Here is an 18,453-nt window from a genome sequence, read left to right as displayed (position 1 = left end):
AGAACGAGACACTCCTAGTCACTGTAGAAAATGCCCAATTTTGGTACACACGACCAACTGCAGAAATAGCGGCCGATGACACTTCAAGAATTTAACAGAAGAAACGTATAAACCTTATGTTGAAACCAACACAGAAGTGCTAAGAATTACTGGAGCAGGAATCATATAGGATATGAGAACGATTAATAATGTTGGTATTTGTTAAGCGCTTACTATGTGCAGAGCACTGTTCTAAGTGCCGGGGTAGGTACAGGGTCACCAGGTTGTCCTACGTGAGGCTCACAGTTAATCCCCAGATTACAGATGAGGCAACTGAGGCCCAGAGAAGTGAAGTGACTTGCCCACACTCACACAGCTGACAAGTGGCAGAGCCGGGAGTCGAACCCATGACCTCTGACTCCGAAGCCCGGGCTCTTTCCACTGAGCCACGCTGCTTCCCAATCCATCCCTGTAATAGACCAGTTACTTTAAGGAACCAAACCGTGACCACATAACATGAATGAGTTCGTAAACTCTCCCCTTGGCCCTGAGTTTGGGGCAATGCCAGGTTTTGAATTCTCACTTGCTGTCTCAGGAAGCCAGAGGAGAAGGCAGAAGGCAATTCCCATTTGCTCTCCATCTCCAGGTTCCTTGGAACCTGACACTGTGGCTATAATGTGGCCATACAGTGCTCTGCACACTTAGAACAAGCGCTTAGTACAGTGCTCTGTACACGGTAAGCTCTTAATAAATAGGCTTGAATGAACGAATGACATCCTTCACTGGTGAAGCTGAAGAGTGTCAATATTAACGGAGAGCTGGCTAGAGTATCGATTCGTTCCGGGCAGGGAACATGTCTACCGACTCTGTTACACTGTTATATTGTACTCTTCCAAGTGCTTAGTACAGTGCTCTGCACCCAGTAAGCGCTAAATAAATGTGATTGATTGAAGAATGATAGGCTCGTTGAACGTCGCATAACCCAAAGACCACTGCTCACCTGACACGCTGTCTTTTTCTTGGGTGGGAGGTAGGGAGAAGGTTTGGGGAAAGGTTAGGGTGATGTTGACAGTGGTTTTTTTTTAACACTGAAGATGGATTCAGAGGCTGGGCAGAGACAGGTAAGATCCTTTCTGCCAAGTAGAGACCCTTTAAAAAAAGACATCATGTCATCAGATCCCACCTCCTCCAGAAAACTTTCCCCGTTTAATTCCCAGTACCCCAAATCCTATCATTCCAGCTAAGGATGGACTAAGTGCTAGGGATGCACTTGGGTACATGCGTATAGTCAATTGTACAGACTGTAGGCTCGTTGTGGGCAGGGAGTGTGTCCATTTATTCTTATATGATAATGTTGGTATTTGTTAAGCTCTTACTAGGTGCCGAGCACTGTTCTAAGCGCTGGGGGAGATACAGGGTAATCAGGTTGTCCCACGTGGGGCCCACACACTTTTAATCCCCATTATACAGATGAGGGAACTGAGGCCCAGAGAAGCGAAGTGACTTGCCCACAGTCACACAGCTGACAATTGGCAGAGCCGGGAGTCCAACTCATGACCTCTGACTCCAAAGCCCAGGCTCTTTCCACTGAGCCACGCTCCCAAGTGCTTAGTACAGTGTTCTGCACACAATAGGCACTCAATAAATATAAATGAACTATTTCTTGAGGCAGTGTGGCTTAATAGAGCATGGGAGAGGCAGTCAGGAGGTCCTGAGTTTTAGACCCCACTGGACCCTTTGCCTATTGCATGACCCCACCTAAGTACCTCAACTGCTCTGGGTCTCCGTTCCCTCACCTGTAAAATGGGCACAAAATACTTGTTCTCCTTCCCTCTTATATTGGGAGCCCCGTGTGGGACAGGGCCTGTGTACAAGGAGAAACAGCGTAGCATAACGCATAGAGCCCGGACCTAGAAGTCAGGAGGTCATGGGTTCTAATTCCAGCTCTGCCACCTGTCTGCTTGTGACCTTGGGCAAGTCACTTCACTTCTCTGGGCCTGAATTCCCTCATCTGTCAAATGGGGATTAAGAGTGTGAGCCCTATATGGGACAAGGACTGTGTCCCAACTGATGATCTTATATCTACCTCAGTGCTTAGAATGAATTACTGAATTGATTAATAATGGTATTTGTTAAGTGCTCACTCTGTGCCAGGCACTGTAACAGTGCTTGATGCATAATAGTAAAGTGCTTAAAAAGTACCATAATTATTATCATTACTACCCCATGGCTGAGCATGGTGTTAGAGACCTAGAAACTGCTTAACAAATACCTCAATTATTATTATCAACAACAATAATTATTGTTCATTCTGATATTTAACTTTGGCATATTTGTTCTATTCCCCAGGTGATCCTTGTTCTTCCTACTCCTCCCACTATTTGTAAATATTTTTATTTTTATCTTCTGTAACAGATTGTATCTTCCTTAGGGGTGGGGAAGATGTCTTTTGCTTCTGTTGGAATTTCCCAAGGGCTGAGTACAGGGAGTTACACTCAGTAGGTGTTCAATAAATGCCATTAATTGTACGCTAGCCATTCGGTAAATTCCATTATTACCACTACCCAACCATAGAAATAAAAATGAGCCCAGAGCTTGGGTTTCTGTGCTTTGTAAGTTCACAGTTTCCTTGCAACAGAAGAAAATAGATGAGAGGCTTGGGCACTGAGTGTAACACTGTTTAATAAAGTTTATAAGCTAGGTTTCTGGAAAACACTTTTGGTTAACAGGTTGGAGCAGAAGCAAAACTTGGTCTCAAGTGAAAGAGGGACAGGGGTCAAGCTTTCACATAGTTTTTCATTTGTCTAAAAGCACTAGTGGCCTGGTGGAAAGAGCCAGAGTTAGAGTGCCTGGCTTCTAATCCAGGCTCTGTCACTTGCCTGCTGTGTTATCTTGGGAAAGTCACTTAAGATCTCTGTGCCTCAGTTTCCTCTTTTGTAAAATGGTAATTAAATCCTTGTTTCCCTCTGACTTAGACTGTACATTCCAAGTGCTCAGTAGAGTGCTCTGCACATAGTAAGCGCTCAATAAATACTATTGAATGAATGAATGGGAGACAAGGACTGTGTCTGACGTGATTATCTTGTATCTCCTCTGGAGTTTAGTACAGCGCTCGGTACGTAGTAAGTGCTTAACAAGTTATTATTACTTGGAATGTGGACAGAATTGTTATCATTATTCTCAGTAGTAATAACGCCGTTTACGTAGTCAATAAAAATAAGTTAATTGGAAAGCGGTCCAGTCTTATCGATGTTAGATCCTGGTTTTGTTATTGTGTTGAATTGTTGTTTAAGCTAAATCGGCCCAGTTATTTCTTCTCCACTGTATCTGTTGCCTAAATCCCATTTAGATTTCCCTCCTCCAGAATGCAAGCTCACTGTGGGCAGGGCACATGTCTACCAACTCTGTTATCTTGTACTCTCCCAAGTGCTTAGTACAGTGCTCTGTACACAGTAAATGCTCAATAAATATGTTTGATCAACTGATGGATTGAAAGATAGATTGTGAGCCCCTTGGGGTCCACTGCCTGAAATTTCACCCACATTTATAATGACAATGGTATTTGTGAAGTGCTTACTATGTGCCAAGCACTGTTCTAAAACTGGGGTAGATACAAGGTCATCGGGTTGTCCCACGTGGGGTTCACAGTCTTAATCCCCATTTTACAGATGAGGTCACTGAGGCACAGAGAAGTTAAGTGACTTGCCCAAAGTCACACAGCTGATAAGTGGCAGAACCGGGATTTATGTGTCCTGCTGTCAGCAGTCAATCGATTATATTCGCTGAGCATTTACTCTGTGCAGACACTGGGGAGAATGCACTAGTTAGTAGACACGATCCCCGCTGCGAAGGAGCTTAGTCGTTGAGAACTGAGAAGCAGCGTGGCTCAGTGGAAGGAGCCCGGGTTTAGGAGTCAGAGGTCATGGGTTCTAATCCCGGCTCCGCCACCTGTCAGATGGGTGACTTTGGGCAAGTCACTTAACTTCTCAGTGCCTCAGTGACCTCGTCTGTAAAATGGGGATGAACACCATGAGCCTCACGTGGGACAACCCGATGACCCTGTATCTACCCCAGCGCTTAGAACAGTGCTCGGCACATAGTAAGCGCTTAACAAATACCAACATTATTATCATTATTATTCGTTGTTATTTCATGCCCTTCCTGGCAGACGGAAAGAAGGCACTGAAAGAGGAGGGCAAAATAAACAACAGAATGTCCTAGTGACGCGCAGGTGTAAATAATATGATGCATCAGAGAACTGTTGGAAATGAGGCAGAGCAGCCCGGAGGGTGGCAATCAGGAAGCGCTTTTTCGTCCTCAAGCGAAGACTCTGTGAAAACTGGGATACCAAGTGACTAGTCCAGAAACAGAGAGCAGCCCTATATGGGCCTAAGCTCGTTACGGGCAGAGAATATGTCTGCTAATTCTCTTGTATTGTACTCTCCCAGCTCCTAGTGCAGTGCTCTGCACACAGTAAGCTCTCAATAAATACCACTGATTGATTGATCAATTATTCATGATCTCGTATGAATTGCCAACACCGCAGCAGGATGCTTTGGTCACACATTGGTCTTTTCAGCATATTTGCACACGTGGGACAAATTTCACTGTCAGTAGCACCATCTTTCCCCTCTCAGGGGACATAGTTTCCAGTCCTCTACCAGTTTCGGCTATGGGAGGGAGAGTCAAGCAGAGGAATACCCATTCCATTCCTAGCTTGGGCAGTGGCTAGCGAGTGGAAGGCCGTCTGCTACGAGTCAAAACTCACCCAAGCTGGGCAGCGGCGTCGCAGGAGAGAGTCGAGGGAGGAGAGTCGAGTTAACTGCAAGGAAGGAGACAGTGGTAAACCACTTCCATTATAATGAGAAAACTCTATGGATCCACTACCAGAACGATTGCAGATGGAGAGCGGGATGTTCTGGGAGAGATGTGTCCGTGGAGTCTCTATGGGTGAGAAACGACTCTACATAAGGCAAGACGAGAGCACCCTCTTTAAAAATAAAGACAGTATCTTTTCCCATTGCTTTATACAACCAGATCTGCTATTACACCTGTTTTCATTACACAATTAGGACATAGTGTGATAGAAGAATTATGAAATGTTCTTCCCTCAGCACAAGTCTGTTCTAGTCTAGCAAAATTCACACGTCTAAGTAGATTTGCTGTATGAAGAATCCGTTATGAGTATATGTGGGACATCATGCAAGGCCTGATGTGGCTTAATTTCCCAGCAGCTGCCTTAGTCTTACTCAACTGCACTCAACTGTTGGAATACTTTGTGTTTCTTCAAAGCCTTATTGAAGGCACATCCCCTCCAAGAGGCCTTCCCTGACTAAGACCTCCTTTCCTCTTCTCCCTCTCCTTTCTGCATCACCCTGACTTTCTCTCTTCATTCATCTCCCACTCCCAACCCCAAAGAACTTATGCACATATATGTAATTTATTTATTTCTATTAATATCTGTCTCCCCTTCTAGACTGTAAGCTCGTTGCTGGCGGGGAATGTGTCTGTTATATTGTACTTTCCCAAGTGGTTAGTACAGTGCTCCGCACACAGTAAATGTTCAATAAATATGAATGAATTCATGTTTTTTTTCAACTTTGCACTGTTTAATACAAGCAGAGGCATATCCATTCCATTCCTAGCTAGAGCAGCGGCTAGCGAGTGGAAGGCAATCTGCTACAAGCCAAAGCTCACCTGTGCTGGGCAGCAGCAGCATGGAGAGAGTCGAGGGTCGAGACTCAGGTTTACTACTTGGAAGGAGATAATGGTACACCACTGCTGTATTTTGACTAAGAAAACTCTACGGAGACGCCCCGAATGATTGCAGATAGAGGTGGGGCGTCCTGGGAGAGACGCGTCCACGGCGTTGCTATGGGTCGGAGAGGACTCGACAGCGTAAGACAAGACCGTTTAATACTACTACTACTAATAATGTTGGTATTTGTTAAGTGCTTACTATGTGCAGAGCACTGCTCTAAACGCTGGGGTAGACACAGGGGAATCAGGTTGTCCCACGTTTTAATCCCCATTTTACAGATGAGGGAACTGAGGCACAGAGAAGTGAAGTGACTTGCCCACAGTCACCCAGCTGACAAGTGGCAGAGCCGGGATTCGAACCCATGACCTCTGACTCCAAAGCCCGTGCTCTTTCCACTGAGCCATGCTGCTTCTCTATCTCATGTATGGTAAGGGTGTACAGTTGGAGTGCTTTTAAAAGCCTGGCCATTTCGCTAAGACTGAGCATTGCATGATGGCCAAGAGGGGACTCCCCACTCCCACCATAGCCTGATATGGAAAAGGGAGCGACGTCTATGTGCCAGGCACCCTACTAAGCGCCTGGGTAGATACAAGCAAATTGAGTTGAACACAGTTGCTGTCCCATGAGGGGCTCACAGTCTCAATCCCCATTTTACAGATGAGGTAACTGAAGCTCCGAAAAGCGAAGTGACTTGCCCAAGGTCACCCGGCAGACAAGTGGTGGAACCGGTATGAGAACCCACGACCTTCTGTCTCCCAGGCTTTTGGTCCGTCCACGGTGCCATGCTGCGGCTGGCTCAGCGGAAAGTGCCCAGCCTGGGGTGGGCCTCTGCACCTCGCCCGGAGCCAAACGGGCTCATCGGGGGAGCCGTCGGTTTGGCGGGTGGTCCCTCCCGACTGCCTGGCTCACTGCAGTTCAGTTCCCGTGCCATGGCTCAGCCTGGTGCTGGAGTGGCATCGGGGTAAATCTCCTCCTTGGCAACCTTGCCAGAGAGGGGCAGCCCAGCTCCGCCTCCAAAGGGGAGTCTCCAGAACCGGCAAATCGGCTCCGAGGTGAAAGGTACTTTATCAGTTATGTGAAGAATTGGCCCCGGAACGGGTGTGTGGGCCCTTGTGGGTTTGCCAGTGCCCCTTTCCGGAATGTTCTTCCTTGCTTCCACTCCTGCTTCTGAGTCAGAGAGAACTCTACCCCAAGACACCATATGGGTAGGATCTCTATCTGCCCCCTGCTTTCTATATTCCACCATCGGCAGTGTCACGAGAAGCAGCATGGCCTGGTGGAAAAAGCCCGGGCCCATTAGAGGAGTCAGAGAACATGGGTTCTAATCCCATCCCTGCCTCATCCCTGTTTCATGACTTTAAGCAAGTCACTTCACTTCTCTGGGCCTCACTTACCTCATCTGTAAAATGAGGGTTAATACTGTGAGCCCCATAGGATGCAGGGCCTGTGTCCAACCTGAATACCTTGTAGCTACACCAGTGCTTAGAACAGTACTTGACACATAGTAAGCACTTAACAAATACTACGATTATTATTATTGTTAAAAATCACCCAGTCAGGGAGGGTGGGACTTGGGCCCAGGCACCCCCCTCCTACCCACCCCGGGACCCAGCGGAGCCTTTATCTGGCCCTGCTTAGCCTCTTGAAGGGCTGTGACCTGGAATCTGGCAAGTAAGGTGACGGAATAGGCAGTGCTTTGAAGGCATTTTCAAAAGCTTTATGGGCTTTAGCAACTATTCCTTGTCACACTGCGTAGCGTCTCACTAAGGATTTAAGAGGCATTGAGCTTTCTATAGTCGTAACACTTTTATGTCACTGGTCCTGGGCAATCCCAAATATTCAGCTGACTTTCTGCATTCGGGTTAAGTGTATTAAAACCTGTCAGATCTCACAATTCTAGGTCCACTGAGTCAGCATACCTGACTTTTCGATGCACAGAAGCTTTCTCTTTCTAAGGATAGGAGACGTGAGGAGGGGACTCGCACGGCCTTGCCATTTTGCTCTGTAATATACATTTTAATGGGCTCAATGATGCTTCACAGATACAGGTTCTAATGCTGTGGAAATGCATCGACGACCACACAGAAAACCCAGAAGCTTCTCCGGTAGAAATAAAAAAATGGCTGGTAGACAGTGGAGTTATGTGAGGAAATCCTTTCTGTTTAAATCTTCTGCATTCAGTTTGCCCACTCTAGGCTTGCAACCTTTCTAGTTTGGAGACCACTTTGTTGCACTTCTGTTTTCATACCTGGGGCAACCATTTTCTCCAAAAGTTTAAAAATTAATTTTAATTGATCTTCGTGCCTGCTTATCCCCCACTCCTTGGTCAACTTGAAAAAACAGAGTTAAATGCGGTAGGATCTAATAGGACTTTCCTGGAGAAGAAAATTCCCACAGTCCTCTCCTCTCACTACCCAAAGTTGCATTTTTGGTTTCAACTCCCCGTATCCATCCAGAAAGGCTGCTGGAATGGAGATCTTAGTAATTCTTAACTTCTTCCTCCTTCCCACTCCAATCTCCAACCTGTAACATCCTCCTTCCTTAATCTGATACTGAATCTGTGACATTCTCCTCACATTGTGACCCCCAACGGGTGACATCCTCCTCACAGTCTGCCCCCAACCTGTAACATCCTTCTCCCTGGTTTGATCCCCAACACTTGACATCCTCCTCCCCTAACTTCGCCCCTGAACTTGCAACATTTTCCTCCCAGTTTAGTTCTGGGTCTATCATTAATCCACCCTAACCCACACCTTCAGAACACCTGGCTCAGCCAGCTATGCTGGATTTTGGTCATATCTTCCCTCCTCATTAGAAATTGTGAAGGCCTTTTGGGTACTACAGGAGGATGCTAATCTTCATTTTCCCCTAACTCCTCTACCATGCTTGAAATAGTTGAATGCACCCATAAATAATTGGATTAAAAATCATAATGATGATGTGGTCATGAGAGGTCCCTTATGGTGAAACAAAGATCACAGTGGAATGACCCAGTGGCTCAGTGACCAGCTCTCAGGCCAGAGGGTGCCTGTGTTTCCTCTCTTCATTTGGGATACCCCGTCCAGGCTGGTCCTAGGGTGGCTCAAGAACTAGGTTCGGGTTGGTCCAGCCAGGTTAGGCCCAAATCTGGAACGGATAGGGGTGCGCATCTAGTTAATCGACATCCATGACACGCCGTGGACACCGCACGAATACTATCCCACCCTATGGGATGGAGTAACACGCCATCAAAAGTCTTCTCCTCATCTCAAACTGTAAGGGACTCTCAGGGTGTCCTGACAATCGAGTCATTAGAAGACTTTATCTGTCATTAATAATAATAATGACACTTGTTATGGTACTTGTTAAGCCTTTACTATGCGCCAAACACTGTTCTAAATGCTGGGGTAGATACAAGTTCATCAGGTTGGACACAGTCCCTGTTTCACATGGGGCTCACACTCTAATCCCCATTTTACAGATGAGGTACCTGAGGCACAGAGAAAAATTGAGTGATTTGCCCAAGGCCACACAGCAGACAGGTGGAGGAGCTGGGATTAGAATCCATGTCCTCCTGACTCCCAGGCCCATTATAATAAATGGGTTTACAAATAAAGTTCTAATGCCATACTTTGAGATGATTAATTTCCAAAAAAGTCTTATGAGAAGTCAGGTCTCTGCTGGCCTTGTCAGATGACCATGGCCCAAATGAGGCTTGGAGCAGCCACACATACACAAACCCTTGAATATTCCTGAGGCGACTACAAAGGGACCTGGTAATGGAGGACATCTTGGGGCTCTAATCAAATCTGGATGGACTTGGGTGAAGGGCCTATTCCTCCCAAATATCTACTCTTATTCAAAGAGCAAGAAGCAACCACCCCAAGAGCTGGATTCAGGGGTGAATCAAGAGGATGGTTCCTGGGAAAATCCACTGAAGGACCTGTGAAAGGAAGAGGTCTCCAATTTGAGCCAGAAGGCAGGGAAGATGAGGGAGTGGAATTAATTCCACTCTTCATAGCTCCCTTCCACTCCCCCAGAGGAAGTAGCTCCAATGCAAATCAAGCAGTGGGGCGGTAGACCCAAATGATCAGCCTGAGGCCAGTACCCTTGACCCCAATATTGTCCAAAGTTCAAGAACCCTAGGCATAGTTTAGCTGTGGGGGCCAGAAAAACTAGAAGAAAAAGCTTCAGTCATCTGCCGCCAAACTCAGTCCCGTGGAAAGAGTCCGAGTGATGATAGTACTATAGGAATGCTCCTTTTTTTAAATTTGCTTAGCCATCAGTTTCCCAGGGAAAGTCTTTCATGACTGGAGGCAGCTCTGGAGTAAGCTGCTTTTGGTTTCTGGTCATCTTCAAGGATTTAAGAAGTTGATTTCATAATCAGGGTGGAGGAATTGGCCCCGTGCCCAGTGTACATATACATGTATGTACATAGAATCACTTATAAATACTGCATGGAAACTCAGCATCCTGGGTTGAGGGCATCTCCTGAGCAGTCCATTAACAGATTCTAAACAGGCGAACAACCCTCCGCAGGATGAAGAAAACAGAACTCCTTGTGCTTCTAAGCACTCTGTCGCTTTGCTTCCTCTTCGCCGGTGAGTAACTTCGACACGCGGGGCTCGTGTCCCATCTCCCACAACTTCCTCTTGGAAATCCTGGGCCATTTGTAGATCAGGGAAATATCTGTCACCCAGGGTCCTCTTAAAATGGACAAGAATACCCCACTACTAAGAAAGACAGTTTCATATCGAAACAGGGCTGTTCTTTCTGAGCTGACCTACTCAGAGTTGGAGGCATGAAGCATGAAGCTAATTCTCAGCCCCAGAATCCAACCGTTTCTAGCAGTTTCCAGATCATCTCTATGATCGAAAAGGCTGAAAACACCTGGAACTGTAATGCCTCCCATTATTCTGACGACTAAATGAAAGCCATTCTATTTGCTCTGGAAACGCCTGGCATAGGTGGAACAATGAACCCAAATTAAACTGAATGAAAGGAAACTAATTGCGGCCTTACTCACATTTTTCCAGGAGCCAGTTCAGAAATCTTCAGTCAGCAACATTCTCATAGTTAATTAGAATAAAGGAAATCATCTAGTAGGCTCCTCTGAGGCCTTCGTCTGCACCCTGAATTCTTTTTTTTCTTTGATGACAGATGCTGTAAGCCAAGGGGGTTACCAGGTAAGAACATTTTCCTCAGTTACTGGTTTATGTTTAAGGTTAAGAGTTGGTCACTACAATTTCTTTGTGACTGAGGGTCACTTGTCATTGAAATGTAAAAAATGGTTTAAAATTGCTTCTCCTGAGGGAATGAAGTGGGAGCAGACACTCATCTTTATCATGTGATTTCTCTAGGGGGAGTGTGTCTACAGTGGAAGATGAAAAAATTGGGGATCTTCGAAGAAGATGAAAATCTTCCATTTGGGCTTTTGTGTGTGTGTGTGTGTTGTGGGGGGGCAAGGAAGGGAATTTGTTCTGAATCTCCTGAAATGTATTGGTGCAATCTTCTCCAAGAAAATAGACTTAGACCCTAGTGCATAATTTGGGAAGTGTGGAAATCTGAGACCAATCCTTTTTGTGGCTTTCTATAAGATAAACTCAAATTAGGAGTGGGGAGGGGCAAAGAGGCAGCACACCTCATCGGATTTTGGATCTGGTACTTTCTTTGAGTGGTGGAGAGGAGAAGGGGTCAGTAATTCATTCATTCAGTCAATCATATTTATTGAGCACTTACTGTATGCACAGCACTGTACTAAGCGCTTGGATAATACAATTCTGCAACAGATAGAGACAATCCCTACCCAACAATAGGCTGTCAATGAATCAGTCAATAGAATTCATTAAACTCTGATTCTGTAGTCACACACTGTACTTTGTGCTTGGGGAAAGTACAATAGAATTAATAATAATAATAATGATTGTGGTATTCGTTAAATGCTTACTATATGCCAGGCACTGTAATATGCACCGGGGTAGATGCATGCAAATTAAACCGGACACAGTCCCTGTCACACATCAGGCTCACAGTCTCAATCCCCATTTTACAGATGCGGTAACTGAGGCACAGAAAAGGGAAATGACTTGCCCGAGGTCACAGAGCAAAGAAGTGGTAGAGCCGGGATTAGAACCCACAACCTTCTGACTCCCAGGTCCGTGCTCTATCCACTGTGCCATGCTGCTTCCCCATAGAAATGAACTTTACCCTCAAGCAGCTTACCACCTAGTGAGAGAGACAGACACTAAAATAACAGGAAGGAGTAATGAGTATAAAGATATAAGCATAAGTGTTATGGGGGGTGTTAAATATTTAAGCACTTCAATAAGTAGTGGGAAAACAAGTGCAATATATTGTTTTCAAAAAATGATCGGCAAAGCAGAGTGAAGTGTGGAATCGAAAGGGAGAGGCTGGAAGCAGGGAGACCTCCGAGATCGCTTGTAAAGCAGCATGGCCTAATGAAAAGAGCACAGGCCTGGGAGTCAGTGGGACCTGGGTTCTAATTCCGGCTCTGCTAAACACCTGCTGTATGACCTTGGGCAAATCACTTAACTTCTTTATGCCTCAGTTTCCTCAACTGTAAAATGGGGAGACCTCTTCTCCCTCCTACTTAGACTGCGAGCCCCATGCAGGAAAGGGACTGCGTCTGACCTAATTAAACTGTACCTACCCAGTGCTTAGAACAATATTGGATGCATAGTAAGCATTTAACAAATTAACAAATACCATTAAAAAAAAGTCAAGCCAGATTATGACAAGGTCCGACGTGGCGGGGTGTTAATAGAGAGGAAGGGCTGGATTCTGGGAACGTCATGGAGGAAGAGCCAGTAGCATTTGGTGATAGATTGAATATGGGGATTGAAAGAGAGATGAGTGAAGGATAATGCCAAGGTCGAGGGCTTGAGAGAAAGTGAGGATGATGGTGTCTTCAGTAGCGATGGGAAAGTTAGCAGGAGGTTATTTCTCGCAGATTTTTGATCCCTAAGGCTCAGACGGGGTTACAGGCCGAAGAGACGGGGAGGATGTTGGTACTGTCAACTCTGGAGGGAGCATTAGGTGAAGGAGATTGGGAAGGGAAGATGAATAGTTCAATTTTGCACATATTAAGCTTGCAGAGCCAGCAGAGTTTCCAGTTACAGATGTCTTGGAGGCAGGAGGAAATACAAGATTGCAGGCAAGGAAAATGGGTAACACTATGAAATCTAGTGAGAAGGCTGCAGCTATTTGTTCTTTGTTCGTTTAACTATTAAAGTCTCATCCCAATGCCAATCCTGCTGGAATCTTCATGTAGTTCTGAATGTACTAGGCATACCGTGATTAGCTCATTTTCCTGGATGGTTGAAAAAATTGGCGTCTGGCAAGAAAGAGCTGCAACTCAGAGGGGACACAATAATTTTCATTCCTTCGGCTTCTGAAAATGACTCTCTGCTGAAATTTACCCTGAATTCTTCTTCACTCTTAGTTACCAGAGGATAGATGGGGGTAGATCTTCTACACTGGTTTAAACCAGTTTTTGAAAGGAGAGTAAATGAAGGTCACACATTTTTCAAAAAGGCGTATTGTAGAATAAGGGATAGTGACGATGAACTTGTCTCGGCCCAGAGCCTTTAGGACGAAGACTTTGAGAGAAAGAATCGATGCAGTGCTCTGCTCACAGCAAGTGCTCAATTGATACTACTAATTGACTGATTGATTGTAGGGCTGATAGTTTGTGCTTTTTCATAGGCTTTTGTCATGTTCCTGTTGGGGACTGGAATGATACAAGCAAAGAGGCACATTACACAATTCTCCTGGAAGGAGTTCTGTCCTCACTGTATTTGGAAATCTGATGAGATTTTCATAAATCAATTTCCCCATCACTTCGGTTTGAGAGAAAATGATACTTTTAAAAAAATATTCACTCCTTGAGGAAGATAAGAACAGGGTTATAAATTATTGAATCGGAAGAGTGCTTTAGATTCAAGTAATTATGTTCTGAACTTGGCAATGAACTGTCAGCTCCCTATCATGAAGAAAAGGGATTGTGATCCAGAGTTGGTCAGTGGCTGAATCATGGCCTCAAGAAATGTGATTGATTGATTGACTGATTTATTGATGGGCTCAGAGTCTGGGCTGCTGGAAAGGATGCTTATCTAGACTGTAAGCTTGTTATGGGCAGGGAACATGTCTGCTAATTCTGCTGTATTGTACTAGTATAGTGCTCTGCTTGTAGTAAGCACTCAATAAATACCGCTGATTGATTGGATATGATAAAGATGTGCTTTATGGCTCTGGGCTTGTATTGCTTTTTTTCCCCCCAACTGCCACCCGAGGAGAAACCAGACCATGGGGAAACGTGTCCCAAAGACTTTGATCCGTCAGTCATTCGATTTTTGAGTCCTGATCATGTGCAGAGCACTGTACTAAACACTTGGGAGTGTAAAATACAACAGGGATGGTAGATCTATTCCCCGGCAATATTTAGAAACATCTCAGCAATGCAAATTGCAGTTAATTATGTTCAAATTTAAGGATTCTCTTAAGTACACCGTTAAGCTGGTAGCTTGCCAATATCACTGTAGTACAATCCGTCGTTTATATTTTGAGACCTACCAAAGAAGGTTCATGCTTAAACATATATGTAATCGTTACTTCTGCTAGTCTCTGCTTTACTCTTTTATCATTCTCCAAGAAGCACAGCTATCTTTCAACTGATAATCCTCCAATATTCCCTGAGGACCTACTTGGGCCTGGCTACCATGTTTAACAGGTTTGGAAACACTGTCTTGCCATTACAGGCTTATTGCGGCAACTACATAAGACACCCAGGAGAAAGGATTCATTGCTCCAAGATTCACAGGCCAGTCTGCGGCACCGATGGCAAAACCTATAACAACCGATGTGAATTCTGTAGGGTGGCATGGTGAGCGGAGGAGTTTGCGTGTGTGTGTGTCTGTGCGTGTAGGTATCTGTGTTGGGAAGGGAGAGGCCGCGAGCAGCGTTTGGAGAGGGCGTGCAAATAATAATTTCTGCACAGTTATTGAAATTAAAGGAGTCGATTCTTCATGCGTACCTCATCAGCTGAAAAACCAAGCAGTGTGACGAAGCGGCAAGGCGCTGGTCTAGAAACCTGAGGACCCGGGTTCGAGTCTGAGCCGTGCCTTTTGCCTGCTGTGTGACCGTGGGCGAGTCACTTAATTTCTCTGTACCTCAGTTTCTTCATTGTAAAGTGGGGGTAATAATACCTGGCTTGTGTCCCTACCTTACAGGGGTGTTGTGAGGGTTGAAGTGAACTAATCAATGTGAGAACGCTTTGGTAATGAAAGCGCTATAGCAAACCAAGGTATTATTGTTAGAGAAGGAGCATGGCGTAGTGGATAGAGCATGGGCCTGGAAGTCAGAAGGCTCTAATCCCAGCTCGTCGCTTGCCTGCTTTGTGACCTTGGGCAAGTTACTTCACTGCCTCAGTTACCTCATCTGTAAAATGGAGATTTAGACAGTGAGCTCCACAGGGGACAGGAACTGTGTCCAACTTGTTTGATTTGTATCCACCCCAGGCCTTAGTACAGTGCCTGGCACATAGTAAGTGCTTAACAAATGCCATCATTATTCTTATTCTTTGTCTCTGACATTGACCACTAACTGAGGAAAATAATGTAGCTGCTGTTCACCTGTATCTCTCCTGGTTTAGTCCAGCTCCAGTGTCCTTTCTGCTAAAGCGGTAAAGGGCAAAAGCAAGGTCACTTGCAGTGGCATTCTTAGGTTACTATGTACCTGCCTGGAGAGTCCAAGTTCTGGTGAGCCCCCTGGTCAGGGGCTCTCACCCCTAACTTATCCCTCCAAGACCACGGGAGGGACGCAGGAATCCTCAGCCTGATGCTGAGAGCCCTAAACAGACATATCCCTAACGAAGAGTTCTGCACCTTTTGCAGGGCCCGAGAGAGTTTCACACTGAAAGAGTGGGAATCGAAGAGGCACACTGCACATTTCTTCTGGAAGGAACTCTGTCCACAGTGTATTTGGACACTTGATGAGATTTTCATTAATCACTTTCCCCATCTCTTCGATCTGAGAGGAAGTAGTACTTTTAAAAGATAATTCACTCACTGAAGGATATTAGATCAGGGATATAAATGGCCGCTTCGCTGCCTTCAACGCTGCGGGCCACCCTTTTCTCTAACCTTGACTTCACCAAAACTGTTCCCTATTTGTTTGAGGATGTGGGATCCTCCTACTCCCCTTGGACCCTGCAGGCGGACTCCACGCATCTAATGGGACACTGCAGTCAGGCAAGCTGGGTTTTAGAGCTATGGTTCCAAAAGTATCATTCCCCGTCAAGTTTTTTTAAAATAGTATTTGTGAAGTGCTTACTATGGACAGACACTGTACTAAGACCTGGAGTAGGAACAAGCTAATCAGGTTGGACACAGTCCCTGTCCCACATGAGGCTCACAGTCTTAATCCCCAATTTACAGATAAGGTAACTGAAGCCCAGAGAAGCAAAGCGACTTACCCAAGGTCACACAGCAGACAAATGGCGGAGCCAGGATGGGAACCCAGGTCCACCTGACTCCCAGGCCCATGCTCTATTCACTTCCTTTCTCTTGACCCCCATGGGGAAACTAACCCCGTGATGAAACCCGTAGCACTCTACTATGGCCTATGTGGCTGATGAGGACTGAGACACTCTTCCATCAACATCTTCCTAACTTCTTATGCCCCAGGTTAAGCAGATTGAACGACTTACCAGGGTCTTTATATGAAAAAGGCCATTCGTGAAATTTCTGGGGGTGACGTATGTTTAGAAATATCCGAGCCCTCTATCAGCATGGGAGCTGTGGTCGTGGAAATATGTCACTGATTATTACGTGCCACCCCGAAACCCACCTCGGCCAAGGGAATGGCCTGAATTAGTTTCCTGGAGACCTTAAGAGAGGTCGACTTGAGAGAGCCTCACTGAATTTCACCTCTCACTGTTGATCTCTTTCTCTTGTAGGGAAATGCAAGGAAAGCTCGGCTACAAACATGAGGGGAAATGCTGAATCTTCAAATACAGGACCAGATTCATTTCCAGGGACATGGATCCTATTGCAATCCCCTCACCCCCTCTCATACAGAGTACACCTGATCCTGGTCACGGTTTAGTTTCAATAAAGTAATCCCGGCAGCTACCTTGGATTTAGTGATTTTATCCCTAAGAAATCTGGGTGTCCCTCAGGTAGATTTTTCTTGGGGAAGCAACGTGGTCTAATGGAAATAACAAGGGCCTGGGAGTCAGAGGACCTAGGTTCTATTCCCAGCTCTGTTGTGTGACCTTTGGCAAGTCACTTCACTTCTCTGTGCCTCTGTTCCAGCATCTGCAAAATGGGGATTCAGTACCTGTTCTCCCTCCCACTTAGACTGTGAGTCCCATGTGGGGCCTGATTATCCTGTATTTACCTCGGTGCTTAGTACAGTGCTTGGCATGCAGTAAGCACTCAAATATCACGATTACTGTTTCACAATTATTAGAAAAATCGGATGATTTCAGCACTAGAACAAGCAGAGTGTCAGGCCAGGAACTCGCACTAGGTGGACCCATTTCCTGCAGATTCACCTGCCATTTCACCCCTCCTTTGCACTGCCCAAGTACAAGAAGCAATGCCAAACCTTCCTGAGCGAAATGAAGGACAACTAACTCTTGACAGTCAATCCAAGCTCCTCAGTTCCACACTGAGAGCAAGTCATTCGACCTGAAATATCCACCTGATCTCCAGTTGGGTTCAAGTGCAGCAAACCGTTCTGAGTCTCCCTGGGATTCTCAACTGCGACAGCTGAGTCCATGGGGTGTCAGTGAGGGCAGCCTCCTGATAGCTCCCATCTCAGGAAACATTATCATCATTAATAATAATAATTGGGGTATTTGTTACGTGTTTACCGTGTGCCAGGAACTGTTCTAAATGCTGGGGTAGATTCCCACGTGGGGCTCACGATCTTCATCTCCATTTTACAGATGAGGTGGCTGAGGCCCAGAGAAGTGAAATGACTTGCCCAAGGTTACACAGCCGACAAGTGGCAGAGCTGGCATCAGAACCCAGGTCTTGCTGACTCTCAGGCCTGTGCTCTATTGACTAGGCTGTGAATTATTTTGGAATACTGTGGTGTTGATTAAGCATTTCCCATGTTCCAGAGGACCATATTAAGTAATAACAATGGTATTTGTTAAGCACTTACTATGTGCCAAGCACTGTTCTAAACACTGGGTTAGATACAAGGTAATCAGGTTTTCCCACTTGGGGCTCACAGTCTTCATCCCCATTTTACAGATGAGGTAACTGAGGCACAAAGAAGTGACCTGCCCAAAGTCATACAGCTGACAAGTAGCAGAGCCGGGATTAGAACCCATGACCTCTGACTCCCAAGCCCGGGGACTCGCCACTAAGCCACGCTGCTTCTCCAGTACTGGAGTAGATGCAGATAATCACATTGGAACAGTCTCTGACCCACATTTTTTATTTAATGGTATTTGTTAGATGCTTACAATGGGTCAGGCAATGTACTAATTCCTGGAGTAGATACAAGGTTAGACACAGTCCATGAAGCTCATGGTCTTAATCCCCATTTTACAGATGAGATAGGTGAGGCACAGGGAAGTGAAGTGACTTGCCCAGGGCCACCCGGCACACACGTGGCGGAACTGGGCTTAGAAACCAGGTCTCCGTCTGGTTCCCAGGCCCATGATCTATCCACTTGGCTATGTAGCCTGACCCCATTTT

The 18,453-nt window shown here is 45.7% G+C and overlaps 1 protein-coding gene across 1 annotated transcript; it reads left to right on the top strand.

The window, feature by feature from the left end:
* Positions 1-10,209: 10,209 nt before the first annotated feature.
* Positions 10,210-16,869, top strand: LOC100076231 (serine protease inhibitor Kazal-type 12-like). Its single transcript, XM_007673328.3, has 4 exons — positions 10,210-10,320; positions 10,880-10,905; positions 14,497-14,621; positions 16,695-16,869. Exons 1-4 carry the CDS (start codon positions 10,260-10,262, stop codon positions 16,738-16,740), a joined length of 258 nt encoding a protein of 85 aa, XP_007671518.1. The 5' UTR covers positions 10,210-10,259; the 3' UTR covers positions 16,741-16,869.
* Positions 16,870-18,453: the final 1,584 nt, after the last annotated feature.

The sequence above is a fragment of the Ornithorhynchus anatinus genome, chromosome X1 (genome assembly GCF_004115215.2).
Source record: "Ornithorhynchus anatinus isolate Pmale09 chromosome X1, mOrnAna1.pri.v4, whole genome shotgun sequence".
Classification (NCBI taxonomy): Eukaryota; Metazoa; Chordata; class Mammalia; order Monotremata; family Ornithorhynchidae; genus Ornithorhynchus; species Ornithorhynchus anatinus.
Note: the sequence above shows the minus strand (reverse complement) of the source record. Positions and strands in the feature narration are given on the sequence as shown.